General features: G+C 44.8%; 1 protein-coding gene across 10 annotated transcripts in view; it reads right to left on the bottom strand.

The window, feature by feature from the left end:
• Positions 1-4,504: 4,504 nt before the first annotated feature.
• Positions 4,505-17,111, bottom strand: part of PLEKHA4 (pleckstrin homology domain containing A4) — a 95,848-nt gene continuing 83,241 nt past the window's right edge. For 3 of the 10 annotated variants that reach the window (XM_077259522.1, XM_077259525.1, XM_077259523.1), the window contains exons 11-24: positions 16,996-17,058; positions 16,538-16,618; positions 14,783-14,932; positions 11,532-11,630; positions 11,299-11,407; positions 11,069-11,178; positions 10,758-10,856; positions 9,862-9,931; positions 8,697-8,797; positions 8,428-8,607; positions 7,757-8,119; positions 7,363-7,469; positions 6,733-6,839; positions 4,505-6,197 (exon numbers count right to left, since the gene is read on the bottom strand). In XM_077259522.1, the coding sequence (XP_077115637.1) occupies positions 5,740-6,197; positions 6,733-6,839; positions 7,363-7,469; positions 7,757-8,119; positions 8,428-8,607; positions 8,697-8,797; positions 9,862-9,931; positions 10,758-10,856; positions 11,069-11,178; positions 11,299-11,407; positions 11,532-11,630; positions 14,783-14,932; positions 16,538-16,618; positions 16,996-17,058 (2,097 nt within the window). In that variant the 3' untranslated portion in view covers positions 4,505-5,739. The remainder of the gene's footprint in view (positions 6,198-6,732; positions 6,840-7,362; positions 7,470-7,756; positions 8,120-8,427; positions 8,608-8,696; positions 8,798-9,861; positions 9,932-10,757; positions 10,857-11,068; positions 11,179-11,298; positions 11,408-11,531; positions 11,631-14,782; positions 14,933-16,537; positions 16,619-16,995; positions 17,059-17,111) is intronic. The other 7 variants (XM_077259526.1, XM_077259529.1, XM_077259530.1 and 4 more) reach the window with 5 other exon arrangements.

Below are 17,111 nucleotides of genomic sequence, written 5' to 3'. Positions count from 1 at the left end.
TTGTAATGTACCTTATTTTCATATCTACTGTTGACTGACAAAGAAATCTAAAAAACAACCCCAAGTGCTTCCGTTACATTTCTATTCCTTTTCAAACCACTTCTGAGTTTTACAAAAAATAAAAAAAAATGCAGTGCTGGGCATTAAGTGGAAAAAAAATCCTCAACACTATTTTTTCAGTACCTGTGTTTTTTTTTTTTTTTTGCACATACAGCGCCCCAGAGTCCTGGTCATTGCAGTAATATTGTTGTTCCACCAGGGGGAGTGATATTACGTCTGAAAGCAATAAAGGAGAACTCTTTGCCAGGTATCACAAACCATACACCACACTTCACACTCCAGTCCACCAGGGGGAGCTACGCTCCTATCTATTAGGGCACTCCTCACAATTAGGTAAAACTGGTGGTTTGGATAGAAAGTTAGGCAGACGCTGATTGGCCTTCACCGAGTCAGTTCCTGTCAGGCAGACAGAAGAGAAGGAGGAACATCACAGAGCTGCAGACAGAGAGGTCCCTGACAGGGGTGGGATCCTGTCAGAGGCCTAGACAGAAGGCCACGGAGCTGCGCCTGCCCCACGTGCGGCAGCATCCTAAGGAAGGACACGAAAGAGAATTGTATTGTAGCGGGTGAGAAACGAAGTCATAGCACAAGGAGAGGAATCCAGAGGGAGTTCTGCCCTGCAAAAGGCTGCCTCCTTCTGAGGCGCAGAATCCAGTAGCCGGATCACCGAGGGAGCAATCGTCTCCAAGCCTTGCTTCAGAGACCGGCACTGCCGCCGGAGGCTCGGATCAGAGCAGTCAGCTGCATAGAAATACAGCTGCACGCTCCTGTCCCGAGTGCCGATGGTAGTGCCGGGTATTGAGGCGAGTTTCTCGCATTGCAGTTGCAAGTGTGACACCCGCCTTAAACTGGCCCCAGTGTGTTGTTAGTGATGCAATGTGCAGCACTAACATTGATTTTAAGCAAAACGGAGCTGTATTCAGTTCCAAAAAAATTCACTTTGTATAGTTATATTCTACCTAGTCTTTCAGTCATAGGGGTGGGTTTCTATTGGTTCCCTTTATCCCTTAGAAACAAGGCTGATGTGAGCCAAGACCGAGGCCCAACCAGAGCAGAAATACTAGCTACTTTATAGTGACTTCACCAGGAACTTCCCCAGTTTTTTTTTACCTCCTCCAATCACCGATTCTGGAACAGTTTTTTTTTCTTCTTCTCTGTTTCAAAGTTATGTCCGCTAGTAATAAACATTGGAAGTTTTCCTTCAACCATCTGGGCAAGAACTACAGAACTCTGTGGGCCTTTACTTTTTCTCCTCTGTTGCTGGCCAATCAAAACATGGCCACGATGACAGAAGTTACGTAGTATACGTCCAGTTGGTTGAAGGAAAATTTTACATGTTTGCTAATCAGGGCTCAAACACAATGGAATGGAGGAACACAGAAGAAAATCTGTCCCAGAATAAGTGGAGAAGCGGCAATTGGAGGAAGGACGCTGTGGAAACTAAAATATCCTTTGCAATTCCCTCTTTAAATCTGTGATTGCACATGTGTGGGGGAGGGGGATACAACATTTCTGCTAGCCCCACTTCTGAAATCAGTGGCATATCTAAGGACTGGGTGTTTATAGGTCTAAACCTCCCTCCATTGTCCTTCCAAACATTGGCTCTCCCCACCTGCATTCCACTCAGGCTACAGAACATTTAGACAGTAGGAATGTAAAGCGGTGTGCAATATTCTGCTGAAAGGAGACCATTCAACAAGAAGAGACAGGTCTTCACTGCGCCAGCATCTCTCCAACACTGCTGATCAGAGCGTGCCAGTGCCTGCCTGTGCACATGCCCCCAAGTGCCTGAGCCAACTTGCCTGCACCAACATGCCTGAGCCTATATGTCTGAGCCAACATGCCTGTGCCAATGTGCCTGCAGGTACGTGCCTACATCTACAAGCCTGCGCCTGTACCAACGTGCCTACATCTACAAGCCTGCACCTGTACCAACGTGCCCACATCTACAAGCCTGCGCCTGTACCAACGTGCCCACATCTACAAGCCTGCACCTGTACCAACGTGCCCACATCTACAAGTCTACGCCTATACCAATGTGCCCACATCTACAAGCCTGCGCGTATACCAAAGTGCCCACATCTACAAGCCTGCGCCCGTACCAATGTGCCCACATCTATGTGCCTGCGCCTATACCAAAGTGCCCACATCTATAAGCCTGCGCCCGTACCAATGTGCCCACATCTATGTGCCTGCGCCTATACCAATGTGCCCACATCTACAAGCCTGCGCCTGTACCAATGTGCCCACATCTACGTGCCTGCGCCTATACCAATGTGCCCACATCTACGTGCCTGCGCCTATGTGACTGTACCAGTGTGCCCACATCTATGTGCCTGTACCAGAAAAACATCAATCATGCTCTAATTCTAAAGAGTATTATATTAAATATTTCATAAATTGTATGACACATATGTGGATTACCTAACTGAATGCTCTTTGTGCAGACTACAGTATGTGGGATGCACTACGTGCACATTGAAAACTAGGATTAGGAATCACTTGTCTGATGCCGGTAATCCAGAAGCAATATCCTCGTCTGAGGTTTCAAAACATTTTTTGAATATTCACCAGGGGGACACCAGAGGCTTCACTTTCTGTGGGATAGAGAAAGTCCACAAACCATATAGAGGTGGGGACCACAGAAGAAAATTACTAAACAGGGAGTCCTTTTGGATCTTCTCACTTGGTACAAGAATTACAAGAATACCACATGGTCTGAACTATAGACTGGACTTGATTCTACGATACTAATTTTTGTATATATTTCCATGATGTTTTTTCCTATTGGTATCGGTCAATGTTTTTAATTTCATGTATTGTATATGGATTGAAGTCTGTAAATGTTCTTGACTTATATGTTTAGTATGTGTTACTTATCTATAGAAGTATTTGTGCAGCTACTGCAGTGATCTCACTCAAGATCATTAACTTGATTGAAACAAGCTGGGTGAACTCACCCGGAGATTTATAAGAATTTTTCAGTACATATCCACACTAGCCATGAATAAAACATTTGTCGAAACGCGTAGGCTAATGCTGCTTATAGTGCTACATGCTATAATGTGTTGATGTTCACTGCATTTTTTTTATGGTACACCATTGGAATAATTTTTTCATTGATGAGTAAATTTTGCCTTTTTATGGAAGTACCTGCCCCCCCGCTGGATTACTTCATGTTTGGCTTACTTTGAACCAGCTGCTCGGCTTTCTCTTTTCTGTGCGGGGTTGGACATGGAGTAGCCTGGACAGGTGAGCTGACTTGTTTTTCATTTCTCGTGTTTCCAGTACCAGTGTGCCCACATGTACGTGCTTGCGCCTATACCAATGTGCCCACATCTACAAGCCTGCACCTATACCAGTGTGCCCATATCTATGTGCCTGCGCCTATACCAATGTGCCCACATCTACGTGCCTGCGCCTATACCAATGTGCCCACATCTACGTGCCTGTGCCTATACCAATGTGCCCATATCTACGTGCCTGCGCTTATACCAATGTGCCCATATCTACGTGCCTGCGCTTATACCAATGTGCCCACATCTACGTGCCTGTGCCTATACCAATGTGCCCACATCTACGTGCCTGTGCCTATACCAATGTGCCCATATCTACGTGCCTGCGCTTATACCAATGTGCCCATATCTACGTGCCTGCGCTTATACCAATGTGCCCACATCTACGTGCCTGCGCTTATACCAATGTGCCCACATCTACGTGCCTGTGCCTATACCAATGGGCCCATATCTACGTGCCTGCGCCTATACCAATGTGCCCACATCTACAAGCCTGCACCTATACCAGTGTGCCCACATCTACGTGCCTGCGCTTATACCAATGTGCCCACATCTACGTGCCTGTGCCTATACCAATGTGCCCATATCTACGTGCCTGCGCTTATACCAATGTGCCCACATCTACGTGCCTGTGCCTATACCAATGTGCCCACATCTACGTGCCTGCGCTTATACCAATGTGCCCACATCTACGTGCCTGTGCCTATACCAATGTGCCCATATCTACGTGCCTGCGCTTATACCAATGTGCCCACATCTACGTGCCTGTGCCTATACCAATGTGCCCACATCTACGTGCCTGCGCTTATACCAATGTGCCCACATCTACGTGCCTGTGCCTATACCAATGTGCCCATATCTACGTGCCTGCGCTTATACCAATGTGCCCACATCTACGTGCCTGTGCCTATACCAATGTGCCCACATCTACGTGCCTGCGCTTATACCAATGTGCCCACATCTACGTGCCTGTGCCTATACCAATGGGCCCATATCTACGTGCCTGCGCCTATACCAATGTGCCCACATCTACAAGCCTGCACCTATACCAGTGTGCCCACATCTACGTGCTTGCGCCTTTGTGCCTGTACCAGTGTGCCTAACATCTATGTGCCTGCGCACGTTGAACAAACCTAATGACAACTTAATAAATAAAACGGATGACACCATACTGTGTTGCTTTATTTGCATATTACAGCTTTGCATAGATATCACAAAACAGTAAAGCTTATAAACACATTCCGTCGTATGTATGATTTTTCTCCTTTATAAAAAAAAAAGTTAAAAAATGAGAAGCAGATCTCTGCTGTTAATTAAAAAATAAAATAAAACTGGTAATATGCATGTAAGGAGAGGGGTAAAGGAATGGTTACCACAAACAGTATTAACATTAATAAGGCAGTGCGTTGGCCTAGGACAGCATTTGGCTTTAGTGGCAAATAAAAAAAACAAACAGGTAAAATGTAAAGTATACAGCTGGTCAGGATGAAAGGGCACACTGCGGGTATTGTGTTCACCTTACATACTCCCTTCACAAATCGGTCAGTGATAGATTAAAAAACAAGACTGAACAGACCACTCGGGATTTCTTTTGTTTTAAGAAAACAAAAATATACAGGTGTTAGAAAATAAAAAAAGCAGAATAATTACAGCTGGTTACGTCATGGGGCCGGATTGGTCTCCCTTGAGAGCCGACCTTCATACATCTCCCCCATTTTGTTTTTGGTGTCCATGTTTTGTTACCAGCTGACGTTCAGGAGTGATCGGTATTACTGAAATGAATCAGCGACAAAAAAAAAAACAAAAGAACGAACCTTCATAACCCTTCTACTCTATAGAACAGAGTGTTTAAGCATTTTTGGTACAGTATATCGTTCCCTTAAGCTACTACTATGGCAGTCTTAAGGAACTGTAATAATTTCCACACCAGGGTGAAAAGCCCTTCAATGATCCAGTCTCATGTATTTCACAGCATTGCCTTCTCTATATGCAGAACTTACACTCCGTCATCTAGTGCAACTGAGCTTAGCGGAGCGTCATTCCCGGCCCAAACGACCATCAGGGCAGCCGCTATGTAATCCTTTGTCAGAGTTTCCGCATGATTAGAGACCTCCACTTTCCACGTCCCTATGGCACCTTCCTCACTTTCCCCAGACACCTCTTTATCAACATTTGTACAGTCACCTCCTCCGCGCCATCTATGTACACCTATATACACCTCTTTCATTTCCAACATTCTTCAATCCCTTCATCCTAATTTTCCACATAATCTGCGCCATCATAAAAGACAACTTCCTTGTTCGCTCAAGATCCAAACTCAATGTCCTATGTAGTGTCCATTCCACAAAAATCACACGGGTCCAAAAAAGGGTCAGTAGAGAAGTTAGAAGCTGGACTGAAGGAGCGTGATCCGGATGGGTTCCCGCTCTTCTTTGCAGAAGTCAGTGACTTTGCCCATACTCAGCGGGTTATAATGCAAGTCCTCGATGAGGAAGTCATAACTTGCCACCTGTCCATTACACTTGGGTAGAGAGGAGCCCTCTTGTTTTGTGACAGGGCCGTGATCTCGGCTCTCCCCCGGCGTCTGTGCCGGCCAGTTCTCATAGTGTAGATTGATGGAGCGATCTTTGGTCATGTCGGGACTACGCGACCCTACAGGACAACGCTGCTGCTCCTCTTTCTTGGTGTAGGCCTTTTCACTTTGTAGTGCACCAGTTTGGCAATGGTCTTGGACGTCACGCTGTTTGCTGCTGTGGGAATCTTTCAGAAAGTCCCATGGATACACTTCATCCGATGTGGAGACGTCACTGCTCGTATCACAGTCATCGGATAAGGCTTTGGCTGTGGACCCAAATACAAGGTGTCAGTGAGCATCAATCATCTGAAAAGTGAACACGTCATCAGAAATCACCTGCCGTATTCACATTTGTTTTTTGTTTTTCATTAAAAATGTTGATGTTTTTTGAAAAAAACAAAAACAAAAAATGTTTCTTCTTCATATATAAATTAAACAGAAGTCAAATTTCCCACTGGCTTCTAAGCCTTAGAATTACATTTTTGTTCTTTACAAAAGACTTTCCAGAAGTCTCATTATCATGACAGACAGGACTGCAAGGAAAAGTAAAACCGCCATCTACAGTAGAGAACACCAGCTCATTGCCTCCCTCCACAATGACCTGTGTCTGGACCAGAGCATGCCCAGTTGATACTACTGTAGAAAATAATAGTGTATAGAAGACATGGGCAAAGTGCGGCCCACATCTGGCCCTATGGCTGTTCTGGACCGAGACAGCCGAGGGGCTGCAAGACCGTGACTTACATGCCGCACAGTGCCCTCCCCCGCCCGCCCACTCGCTCGCTGTCTCCTTCCGGTCACCTGTAAACACTTTGCTGCGTTGGGAGGCCTCCGATGCCAGTGTATAGGACAAGTTGACAATCCGTTCCCGCTCTTCCTCTAGTGAGATAGTGAAGCCTTCTTCATCCCTGAAAGGTTAAAAGTCCAAATGTACAACTTGAAATATTTACAAGGAATATCGTAGCTCTTATAATCGCCCCAACAACCAACATTTATACAGCCTTATTGCGGGGTTATGGGATATTTCCCTTTACTCATTATAAGGAACCTGTCAGCCGATTCACGCCGCCCAAACCGCGGCCACCATGAATCAGAGCTTGGCTACACAATTGCACTCCGGTAGCTTTTTCTTGGAAATGCAGCTGTGTTTCAGATAAAACAGTTTGAAGGACTTGTAGGAAAACACAAGACTTGTCCGCCACCGCCCCGGACGGTTTCTTCCTATACTATCCTAATTGATTCACAGGTTTTCCATTATGGAAGAGACCAGCCAATCACTCGGAGCAATACTAGGAGTAGCCGACCAGGTGTGGTGCCGGCCAAGTCTCCTCTCTGCCTATAGCGCAGTCAGACTCTGTGGTTTTGGCAGTTGGAATCAAGTGACAGGTTCCCTTTCTACACATCCTTTCCTACTGGTAGAGATGGCCATACCTGGTCCTAGAATTGGTGCTTTTCAGTCTGTCTCCAGTCTTTGACTTTCCTTCTACAGCCTCTGGCTGATGTTTGACACTTCCTGTGGTTACTTCACCAGATCTGGACTGAAATCAGAAAATGAATTCCGCATTCACACTTATGCCAACACATGACTTATGCAGAAAAGCACAATTTCAGTGGCCAGAACTGCATGCATGTAACTCCCACGTACCCAACCCTCTCCGAACATGGTGAACTTGTGCCCAACACAACTTACAGCTCTGTGTCATGCACTCCGAACCATGTACCCCATGCCAAGATAATCCCCTAAAGCACCCCCCCAGGGGTGATCACACAATGCAGCATAGAAGCAATGGACCCAGCATGCAAACAATATATGTTTGAAGCTTACCCCCTGCTTATCGTAGCTGCCATTGTGCATATCTTTTTTCAGTTGCATACAGGCAGCCGTGACAATTTTACTGCTGGTTCTTAATGGTGGAGTCACCTTTACCATCGGAGAGATCTCATGACTGGTTACGGAGGTGATGTTTTCTGTCTGCGGCTCCATCACGACACTGTAGGTCGAGTCCTCCAGCATGGTGTCTGGTGAGGACTTTTTTGCATTAGTGCTCCCAGTTTTTCCATGCGGTGGTGCAGATGTGTTGCTGGGGTAAAAGGACGCAGTAACCCTCACGAGTGTTGGTTTTCTCTGTTCTGTAGGGGTTTTATCCACGTGTTGAGAGCTGCTGGAATCCGAGGAAGAAGATCTCAGCTGCAGGAAAATGGTAATACAAGTTATCAGAAATTAATTTGTATGGTAGAGAACTTGCAGCCACTGCACAACATGTGGAGCTGTGCAACTTCAAGCAGCCGATCACCGGAGGCGCTGGAAGTTCGCATCCATTCATCGGCTACTGACGGTCCATCCTAAGGGAATGCCATCAATTTTATGGTCTTCAAAATAATTTTAATTGTAAATCTAAAAACAAATATTCTTTCACATAAATTTCATTTTGCCTATTTTCAAATTAATATGTATCGGACACATTCATTACTCACGATAAGTCGCGGAGTACTTACCCTGCTCCCTATGGAACCGGTTGCGGACCTTTGGGAGTTCTGACGTTGAGCTGTGACACCAGGTTTAGGTTTCTCATGAATCTGAGCCTCCTGATGTCTACGCATTCTCTCCATCTGCTCCTCAGCGCTCATTCTTTGCTTCCTAACTGTTCCCATCTCTGACATATTGGGAGGCGATGCCTAAAAAAAAAAAATCCAAAAAGTAGAGAAGGTCAATCTTTTGGGATGTAGGGAGGAAAAATAATCTTATACCTTTATGTATGCTTTACCTTTGGCTCTAGAGTCATCTTGGTGCTTGAAGGTATGGGTATTGGGCAGGAAGACTGAACCGGTCGACCATCTGCCACATCTTTGGTAGGCAGAGACGCTTCTTACATGCAAGAAGATCAATAAGATGGCTTACAATAAGATAAAGTATATAGATTATATTATATACACATACACACACCAAGAACTAACACAGGAACGTTGTCACCAGTATCTCTCAGTAGTGCAGCCTCAGGTTTCTGGACACCACCAGGGGTGTCATTCCAACTAGGCTAGATCCACAGATGGGGTGGATTTGGCAAGAAGAATCTGGAAACACCTTTGGACAAGGCCAAATCACACAGTACATGTCCCCCTGGAGAGCAGCATTTAATTATCTGGGAGCCATTAGACGCCTCCTATGCAAAATCTATGGGAAGTCATGCTTTGATACCTACAAGCCTGAAGATAGGCGTGTCAATTTTCGCACTCCCCCCATTTATTTTTTATTTCTTCCCAGGAATGGCATTGGCATCCAGATAATAAAAAGGTGCCATAAAAACAGCAATGTTGTCATCAGAATTGCTCAGTAGCACAGCCTTAGACTTATAACTTCACGCCCTAAATATACTACAAGATAAATTACAAATGTCAAATATGTTTTAAGAGAAAAAGTTTTTTTTTTTTTTTTTGTTTGTTTTCCAAAAATTGTACTTTTTACTTAAGCAGAGAGAAATTATTTGGGAGGCCACCTTACTGGAAAAGTTAAAAAGGTAACTGGTTAATAACACTGCCCCGGCGCATGTAGAGGTAGCCTAGGATAGAAAGTGCAAAACACTATGAAAGAAGTCTATTACAGCGCCATCTGCTGGGCAGATATTCAGCTTTTATTGATATGCAAATTAGGACTGCAAGTTCTCTGATGGTCATTTTTACTATTGTTCAGGATGTATCAGCTGGGTGGATAACTGCAGGCTTCCGTAGAGGGGAAAAAAGTCTGTAATGAACGACAGCTGTTTGAGAGCAGTGAAGAGGTGAATTGGTCAACTTTTATATAATGTGTATGGGGTCCAAAATGTAGAAGGTATCCTGTACTGATCCTAACATGTACAACTATCTACCATGCAAAAGAAAATTTTAGGCAGGGATATTAAAACTTAAAATATATATATATATATCTCAACTTACCAGTAGGTGTACTTGGTGACTGCGGTGCAGTTACGCTCTCTAGCGGCTCAAATACTCTGTCTTGATCAACCTATAAAGAAAAGAGAAAAAAAAATAACGTTACAAACAATATTAAATTAATGAATAATAAAGAAATTCCAAATGTTTAGTGCATATACAAAGATATTAACGCGAAAACCAAAACTGGGAAAAGTGGAGCAGTTGCCCATGACTACCAGTACAAATCGGTCCAAGCACGGAAAAGCTGCGGCTCTCTTGACCCGAGCGTCACAGCTTCATATAGGTCCATCAGGCAAATTCTGATTGGTTGGCAATTACTCCATTTTTCCTTTTCTTCAGTTTTAATACCTCATTCAGAGGTCTGTGTTACATCAGTGATTTTAATGGAACCTATGCACATAGTGTATGATTCAAATCACGTTTTTCTTTAAAAGTGTCCACAAAGAAAAAAAAATAATAAATAAAAATAGAGTAGCAAATAATTTATCCAATTTACCCATTCAAGTGAATGGATCCATGAAAAAATGTGAAAAACTGGCAGGACAATGATGGGTCCTAGTTCACCCTACTGCCGTCTATCACATTTGTTTGCCAGGAGAAGCTTCAGAAGCCTTGATCATTTTTTTTGTTTGTTTTAAATATCAAAAATAAAGGTTCTGGTAAAAACTGATACTTGATATATTAATATATCACATTGATGACTTTTTTTTTTCACGCATAATTAAAAAAAAAAAAAATACAAAAGACAAATAGAATGTGGGGCAAATTCAGGAATGTAATTGCTTTGACTAAGAGTTAACTCTTGAAAAACATATTATTCCTGTCTGATCACCAGACGTTCTACGTTTCTGGAGGCCCTTGTGTAAAGGACTCTGTATGAATGGATTTACACTCGCCTGGACACTGGCCACCACTCTAGTCTGTCCATCACTTTCAGAACTGGATGTTGGGTGATCTTTGGGAAGAGGTGGTCTGGGAGGGATGGCTTCAGACTCCTTAAAGTTGAAAATTTAATGGTATTAGTTTTATTCACTTGTAACCTAGTATTATTTTAATGATCTTTCACTCTCCATTCATGGATGAAATCTGGATCTCTATCCACATGGCCATGGGATTTGCATCTACAGTACTGTAAGATCTAGCACCGTTTTGATTTTTGCATTCACTAGATATAGATGTAAACAGAAAATAATGTGGATTCACGTACACTGGGATTTTTCTCTTGGACATAGGGATTCAGTCCAGACTGATGGTAAAGAAAACTTCTCTGGAAGGTTGTCGGAGTCTCGCTGGCAGGGGACGGTGGCATCATCACTGCTGTGTAGAGAGATAACAAGTCTATTAATCCGATGTGAAGATCCACTTACTACTTAGGGGGAGAACAGAAAAATCTCAGATTGGGGGAATCACAGCATTGGAAATAATGTGTTTAAATACCAGGGTGTCTGGAAGGATCAGGAATGGCGTGAAAGTTGGCTTTGTTAAATCTGAGGCCGGATATGATGTCATTGATCATCCACAGATCTCTCTGAGCAGCTGCCTGGTCCTGAAAAACACAAGAAATGCCCTGAATACAGAAAACACAATGATCGAGACAGGACTAGATCTCCTGACTGCCCGGTGAGGTACGTATGGAGTGTGTCTATAACCTGCGATGCCCGGTCACTTACCTGTGGGTGTCCTATCTGACTGACCCGTTCCAGGGTCTCCCTCAGGGTGTGCAGTTCATTTTCTAGTATTCGGTATTCGTCCCATGCACGGTCTCGGTCCTGATTAGGGAGATGCAAAACATCACTATGTTTTCATGACTTATTAGCAATGTGAATATTATAGTCGAATTTTAAAAACTGAAGAACATACATTTGGCAAACAAAATAAATTCTATTTTCTGGGGCTCTTATTCTAGCACACTGTGATTCATAATTCTTCCTCAATGTGATAGAATTACTGTGATCCTGTATAAATAAAACTGGTTTTAAAGGTTTTTCGACTTTCAAGTGCTCAAACATATATAGAACCAGTCTCCGCCACAGCGTCAAGAGCCAGACGCTACCCTGCAATCCCCTGTGTGACCTCAGCTCCAGGTTAACAACAAGGCTACAGAGCCATCTGCTGGCCCCAAATTCTGCTTTTGTGATTATGAAAATTAGGCTTACAAGGGCTCTGCTGGATGCATCGGTGCACTCGAAAACTATGGCGCCTAAAAGCTTCTCGCCCTCTGCTTCTTCTACCCGAGAGACTCTGCTGCATAACGTAACTTCTATTGTCCACTGTCAATGAAGAAGCTAGGGTCAGCACCAACGGGGAGAAGCGAAGAGGAGCCATAGACTACAAGTGCACAGATATGGCCACCATATCAAGAAAAGCCAAATTTTGGCACAATGGGTCAACAGGTTGCAACTTAATAGTAATCTTTTACATAATAGGATAGGATGGACTTGCACCACCCATATAGCAGGATACTGGGCCGTACACCAAACAAGCATTCTCTCAAATCAAATCCATAGAAATATATTAATGGTTTTCAGTGTTTCGTTTAGTTTAGAGCTTTTTCAGGTCGTTTTCAGAGCGGAATCCACCTGAAAAGGCCATCATCATGTGTGCATACCCAGGGGCTGACTGGCAAATTTTGGCCTGGGGGGCAAGCACACAGCAGTGGCCCATGAGTAGCGGCTCATCCTTAAAGGGGTTGTCGGATCTTATGATACATGTCTACAGACACTATGTGTGAATCCTCATATCGTGCGCACTGTGCGCTGTGAAGATTCTCTGGTGCCGGCAACAGGTGGTCTTGTAAGACTGCAAGCATGCGATATATATATTCCCAGCCACATTTCGACTAGACTGTTTTGGGCCTTGTTCAATACAGTTGCATTAGGCCATGCAAGTCTAGTCGACATGTGACCGCATGTATGCAAATCACAAACTTACAGCCACACACCCACCAAATGACCACAGCACTGCGAGCAATGTGAGAAGCACAAGTCTGCAGTCCATAGAATGACACAGAGTGAATGCACCAATGACACATACACACACGCACAGCCCCACTGTATAATGACAGACACACGCACAGCCCCACTTTATAATGACACACACACGCACAGCCCCACTGTATAATGACCCACACGCGCACAGCCACACTGTATAATGACAGGCACACGCACAGCCCCACTGTATAATGACAGGCACACGCACAGCCCCACTGTATAATGACAGGCACACGCACAGCCCCACTGTATAATGACAGGCACACGCACAGCCCCACTGTATAATGACACGCACAGCCCCACTGTATAATGACACGCACATGCACAGCCCCACTGTATAATGGCAGGCACACACCCACAGCCCCACTGTATAATGACACAACACGCACATCCCCACTGTATAATGACACGCACATGCACAGCCCCACTGTATAATGGCAGGCACATGCACAGCCCCACTGTATAATGACACACACGCACCACAGCCCCACTGTATAATGACACGCACGCACAGCCCCACTGTATAATGACACGCACGCACAGCCCCACTGTATAATGACACGCACAGCCCCACTGTATAATGACAGGCACACGCACGGCCCCACTGTATAATGACACATGCAGCTCACACACACGCAGCTCACACACACGCAGCTCACACACACGCAGCTCACACACACGCAGCTCACACACACGCAGCTCACACACACACACGCAGCTCACACACACACACGCAGCTCACACACACACACACGCAGCTCACACACGCAGCTCACACACACACGCAGCTCACACACACACACAGCTCACACACACACACAGCTCACACACACAGCTCACACACACAGCTCACACACACAGCTCACACACACAGCTCACACACACACACACACCCCCACTGTATAATGACATACCAACACAGCCCCACTGTATGATGCACATGTACAGCCCCACTGTATAATGGCACACACACACGCACAGCCCCACAGTATAATGACACACACACACACAGCCCCACTGTATAATGACAGGCACATGCACAGCCCCACTGTATAATGGCACACGCACGCAGCTCTCACACACACGCAGCTCACACACACACACACACACACACACACACACACACACACACACGCAGCTCACACACACACGCAGCTCACACACACACGCAGCTCACACACGCAGCTCACACACACACACGCAGCTCACACACACACACGCAGCTCACACACACACACACACGCAGCTCACACACACACACGCAGCTCACACACACACATGCAGCTCACACACACACATGCAGCTCACACACACACACAGCTCACACAGCTCACACACACACAGCTCACACACACACCAGTTACCTCATACACACATCACACACTCTCCTCTGTGGTGCAGGGGCGGCTGACGTCCATGTGCAGCTCTTCAGTTTCTCCTGCTCACAGCTCTGCACTGTCCCGGCACCTCCCCCATCTCTCCTTCTCTGCCGGGATAGCAGATAAGAGCAGGAGAAGCCGGAGCTCCGTGCACACACAGGCCGGTATGCTGACCTTTCATCTTGGCTGCTGGCTCTCTCCCTCAGAGTGGCAGTGGCGCATAGGAGCTTGCTCATCACATACCCCTGCAGCCTGCATGTCAGGGCTGCTGGCGGCATGACACACTACAGGTGCGCTATGTATTACAGTCACTGCCAGTCCTCCAGAGGCCCTGTGCAGCTGCTTAGACACCGGCGCAGGGGGCATATGCATTTCTGTCACCCGGCCCAGCCCGCCCCTGTGCATACCCCAAGTCTCTTTTATTGGCGAGTTTTATTCAGAAGTGATTTCAGATTAATAAAACTTTGGATTTGTTTGCCTCTAATCCTGTACTGACGCCACAGCCTTACTGTTCTTTCATGATCTGTATACCTATACAGGACGTCTACTCACCAAAGAGAGATCGCACAGCCTGGCGCGAACATACACCAAGTCGTCCTGTAGGAGCCTCTGCTGATACCAGATGTTCTCAATTACTTGTTCCTGACCCTGGAACTCATCCAGGTGTTGATGGGTTAACTGAAGGGCATCCTCCAACTTTTCCTAATGCGAAAATACAAAAGTAACGTGAAGAGTACCATCATGTGGATCCTGTACATTTGGATGGTTACCTTCACAAATGGTTTGTAGTAACTTAGATGTTAACATACAGGTAGTCATCCTCACTGAAATTGGGAGTATAAATGGCCAGGAGAGCTTGATAACTTTATTACTACCAGCAAGTGATCCAGTGAGGTCTGTAGGACTCCTGCGATTCATTGGCATGCCTTATGGCTAGAAAACCACATATACCTGGGCTCCAGTGGAAAGCTACATGATCCATATAGGATAGAAACTTGTATAGTGAGATGGCTGAAAAATTAGTTTTTTCTGTATTTTTGCTTGTCTTGTTATTTCTTGATTGCTAATAATTGGGGGCATCATTTCTCAACAATGGAGGAATATAACCCAAGGAGAAAGAACTGGAGGTGAGCTCTGTACTGGTGATTGGAAACACAGATTAATGTGGGCAGAATCCATAGATTTTGACAGCATTGACGGACCATCCAATGTGCATGGGAGCCCAAATCTTCCCTGACAGTGAAGAGAAAGATTAGACAAATGGAATTACTATTCCCAACCCTGCAAAGTGTCTCTTCAGAGAGGAAAAGCATTGGAACTTTAGTGCAACCTATTGGAAGCAGCGACCCTAAAAGTCAATATCGACCATTTGCGTATTAATTTCCCAGGAGTATGCATGGCTTTTTAGTCTCCTCACTATGACATGGAAGACATGGCTTGTCACACTCCACAAGGAGATACATTAACTCATAGACCTCAGTCCAGAGCCTCTCCCAAGCCAAATCAGATCTCACACTTTGCACTGAAAAGGGGCAATAAACCCAGAAACACTGTCTGCAAACTGAGTTTCGGGATAGGCTTTATCACAAGTCATATTGAAGCCTCGTTGAAGGGTCAATATTGACTTTTAGGATCACTGCTTCAAATAGGTGGCACTAAAGTTCAAATTCTCTTCTTCTCTGAAGAGAATTTGCATATTTAAAATTTCCCTGAGGAGCATACATTGCTTTTAAGTCTCCTCACTCTGACATGTCAGGCTTGACATGTCACTCTCCACAAGAAGAAACGTTACCCTTTAGAGCCCAATTACCAATCCTGAAATTCCTACAATTGCCAAAACTGAAGCCGGATGTATCCAGCAGGAGCTTATATAATGATCCCCATTGAAAACACACGCATGCTCAGCCGAGTGTGCATGTGTATATGAAAGTTGGGAAAGAGTGGCTAGAGTTGGTAAAAATCAGTTTGTAGGGCCGGGTCCAGTGCTCATCCTCAGTAATCTATGGTTCCTGAACAGGAACCCTGAGAATCGCTTCCTACTTCCAGACACCTGCGGCTCTTCTGACATCCTCGTTGCAGCCTTATGTGACAACGCACCAGGCCGGCTACTCAAAAGAAGAGCTGCAGATGTTGGGAGGCAGGAGGTAGTCCTCAACGGATGGTGGATGGACCAGGTCCTGCACATTGATTTGGACCAACTGCAATAGGTACATAAGCACCTTCACATTTTTCATTTATTAACGAGGCATATAAATATTTGTGGGAAAATTCCTTTAGACATCTTCCCATTATTAAAAGCTAAACTACCTTTTCAACTCGAAGATGAGCTGATTCCTCCTCAATTCCAACAAGGAGCTTATCCTGACCGCACATCTTCGTCAGTAGAACCTGTAATGGAAGTCGAAAAGGTAGAGAGGAATCGAGACATTTATCGTAATTGTGAAAAGATACAAACATTCATAACTATATTCTATATTGGAGGATAAGATGAGAAATTACTTCATGTTCTCTTATTCTGCACAACAGTAGGATCGCTAGAAGTTCTACCCTTGGATGTCAACCATCCAAAAATTGTTGGAGAGTCCAGAAAAATTGATGACTTATCTTGTCCTTTAACCAGGTTGAAGCTGATCATAGTTGAGTAGATCACCGAGATTGTTATTTTACATCTCCCAAAAAGTACAGGCCATTACATAAATTAAATTGTTTTATTCAATACGTCTAATACTACTATTGGAATAAATCTAAAAAGTAATAATACTTACATCAATACCATTTTCTGCCATGCGAGGCGGGTATGGAGCTCGGTACTGGGTGGTTCCTGATGGCTAAACAATTAGGACATGGTAAATCCCAATTTTCAATGAAGGCAGATATTACA

Source organism: Ranitomeya variabilis, chromosome 4, assembly GCF_051348905.1.
Source record: "Ranitomeya variabilis isolate aRanVar5 chromosome 4, aRanVar5.hap1, whole genome shotgun sequence".
Classification (NCBI taxonomy): Eukaryota; Metazoa; Chordata; class Amphibia; order Anura; family Dendrobatidae; genus Ranitomeya; species Ranitomeya variabilis.
The sequence above is the reverse complement of the archived record's forward strand: the minus strand, read 5'-3'. Positions and strand labels throughout refer to the sequence as shown.